Genomic DNA, 2,351 nt, shown 5'->3' with positions numbered 1-2,351 from the left:
CTGAGGCGGGAGGTAGGGGGAGGGGTTTAGACCTGATTGGTGGAAGACTGGCTGAGGCGGGAACTGGGGGGAGGGTCTAGGCCTAATATGAAGCAGGAACTGGAGGGGTCTAGGTCTGATTGGTGGAAACTGGCTGGAGGTGGGAGTAGGGGAGTGGAGATGGTGGGGGGGCATAGTGGTCTGATTAGTGTAAGTCCAATGGGAAGCAGAATGGGGGGTGGAATAGAGTGGATGTTGTGGGGGGTGGTTGTGATGGCCTGGTCTGGGCTAGAGCGGGTGAGAGTGGGGAATAAGGGATAGGAGAGGGTGGGTCAATGCCTGATAGGTGGAAGACTTCCTTGGAGCGAGAGGTGGGAGTAAGGGGAGTGAAGGTGTAGGGAGGGTAGAGGCATGAGGAGGTGAAGGGCCAGTAGGGGTGAGGGGGTGGTTGAGTGGTGGAAGACCAGCTGGGGCATGAGGAGGTACAGGGATTAAAATCCATTTTGGGGGAGCTGAGAGCATATAGGGGTTCACAAATACTAAAGCCTTACGATAAGAAAATTTATCTAGGGGCTAATCCATGAGTGATTGTCTTCCCTGCACATTTCCATAGCATGTGTTGTTTGAGGTGACTTAATGTCAGGGACCATACTGTGCTTTGGACTTTTTTATTGATCTGCAAAGAACCTTGGTGGGGCAAGGCGGGTGGGTGACACACCCTGTCTCTAGTTTTCTCCATGCAGGAAAAGTCAAATGAAAACATTTAAATACTTTTCACTTCACAAAGTAAAGTTTCGACTTTAAATTAGGATGAAGCTGCTCTAAAATAAATGCAGAATTTACAAATGTCTCTGGTTTTGAGTTCTGGTTTTCTTAAGAAAGCATATCTTTGTCTTGATCACAGCCATGTACAGGTCCAAAGAAGATCTTGGCCAGTTGCACAACCAGGATGATGATTGGTGAGATTTGAAACGTTTTGTTTTCTCTTAGTTTAGTTTTACTCTGTTGGCCAAATAACTTTCTTAGGTGTGTTTGTTTCATTTAGAATCTGCAGTGTAAGACAGGTGCAGTGGCTCACGCCTGTAATCCCAGCAATTTGGGAGGCAGAGGCAGAGGATTGCCTGAGTCCAGGCGTTTGAGACCAGCCTGGGTAACTTGGGGAGACCTCATCTCTACAATAAATAAAAAAAATTAGCCAGGCGTGGTGGCACACGCCTGTAGTTCCAGCTACTTGGAAGGGTGGGGCAGAAGGATCACCTGAGCCCAGCAGGCCGAGGCTGTGGTACTTGTGAGCATGCCACTGCATTCCAGCCTAGGCTACAGAGTGAGACTCCAACTCAAAAGAAAAGAAAAGAAAGTTCTTTGTTATGATGCAATTCAAACCTGCTCTTATGGAATTTCTACCCCCTTTGTTGACAGTGCTGCCCTCTAGAGGGACACAAATGAGGTACTTTTCTTAACACGAGGTTTGGATTTTTTAAATTTTAATTGCGCAGCAACCTGGACCAGCCAATGTTCAGACAGCTCCCATCATGAAGTATTTTAAGATAGCTGCCTGTCTCTAATTTTTTTTCTCTTCTGGAACACTGTCTTTTTTCCCCTCCTTTACCAAACATGTAAGGGTATAATATAGGAGAAGATACAAACCATAGATCAGAGTCTGAAAATAGACCTAAATACATACGAAAATTTAGTTCATAATAAAAACAATATTTAAAATCAGTGGGGAAAAGTTAGATTAGTCAATGCACAATTTGAATATAATTGGCTGACCATTTGGAAAAAATAAGAGCTGGATTTTTACGTCATCACCTGTCATACCAAAATAAATTACATATAGGTCAAATATTTTAAAAAGAAAAGCTGAAACCATTAAAATGTTATAAGAGGCTAGGCAGGGTGGCTCACACCTGTAATCCAAGCATTTTGAGAGGCCAAGGCGGGAGGATCACTTGGGACTCTCCTGGGCAACATAGTGAGACCCTGGCTCTTTAAAAAAAAAAGAAGAAGAAGAAAAGATAGGTGGGTTTTGTTTCTAATAATTTTGGAGTGGAAAGGTCTTTCTAAGCTTAATATCAAACAAAAAGCATAAAAATGGCAAAAAACTGGAAAAAATATTTGCATTACATATGTAAAAGGCCATTTCCCCTAATCTACAGAGAACTTTTACAAATCAATAATTTAGAAAAAGGTAGCCAGGCTCAGTGGCTCAGCCTGTAATCCCGTGCCTTGGGAGGTTGAGGTGAGTGGAATGCCTGAGCCCGCGGGTTCAAGACCCGCCTGGGTAACTTGGCAAGACCTCATCTCTACAGTAAATAAAAAATTAGCCGGGTGTGGTAGCACGCGCCTGTAGTTCCAGCTACTTGGAAGGC

At 44.2% G+C, this 2,351-nt stretch overlaps 1 protein-coding gene across 1 annotated transcript in view; it reads left to right on the top strand.

Annotated features, from left to right (window-relative positions):
- Positions 1-2,351, top strand: part of GCNA (germ cell nuclear acidic peptidase) — a 30,769-nt gene that overhangs the window by 183 nt on the left and 28,235 nt on the right. Inside the window, exon 2 of the mRNA XM_008070920.2 lies at positions 858-938. Coding sequence (XP_008069111.2) covers positions 858-938 — 81 coding nt within the window. The remainder of the gene's footprint in view (positions 1-857; positions 939-2,351) is intronic.

Source organism: Carlito syrichta, unplaced genomic scaffold, assembly GCF_000164805.1.
Source record: "Carlito syrichta isolate Samal-C Ts95f unplaced genomic scaffold, Tarsius_syrichta-2.0.1 Scaffold314054, whole genome shotgun sequence".
In the NCBI taxonomy this organism is placed as follows: Eukaryota; Metazoa; Chordata; class Mammalia; order Primates; family Tarsiidae; genus Carlito; species Carlito syrichta.
Note: the sequence above shows the minus strand (reverse complement) of the source record. Positions and strands in the feature narration are given on the sequence as shown.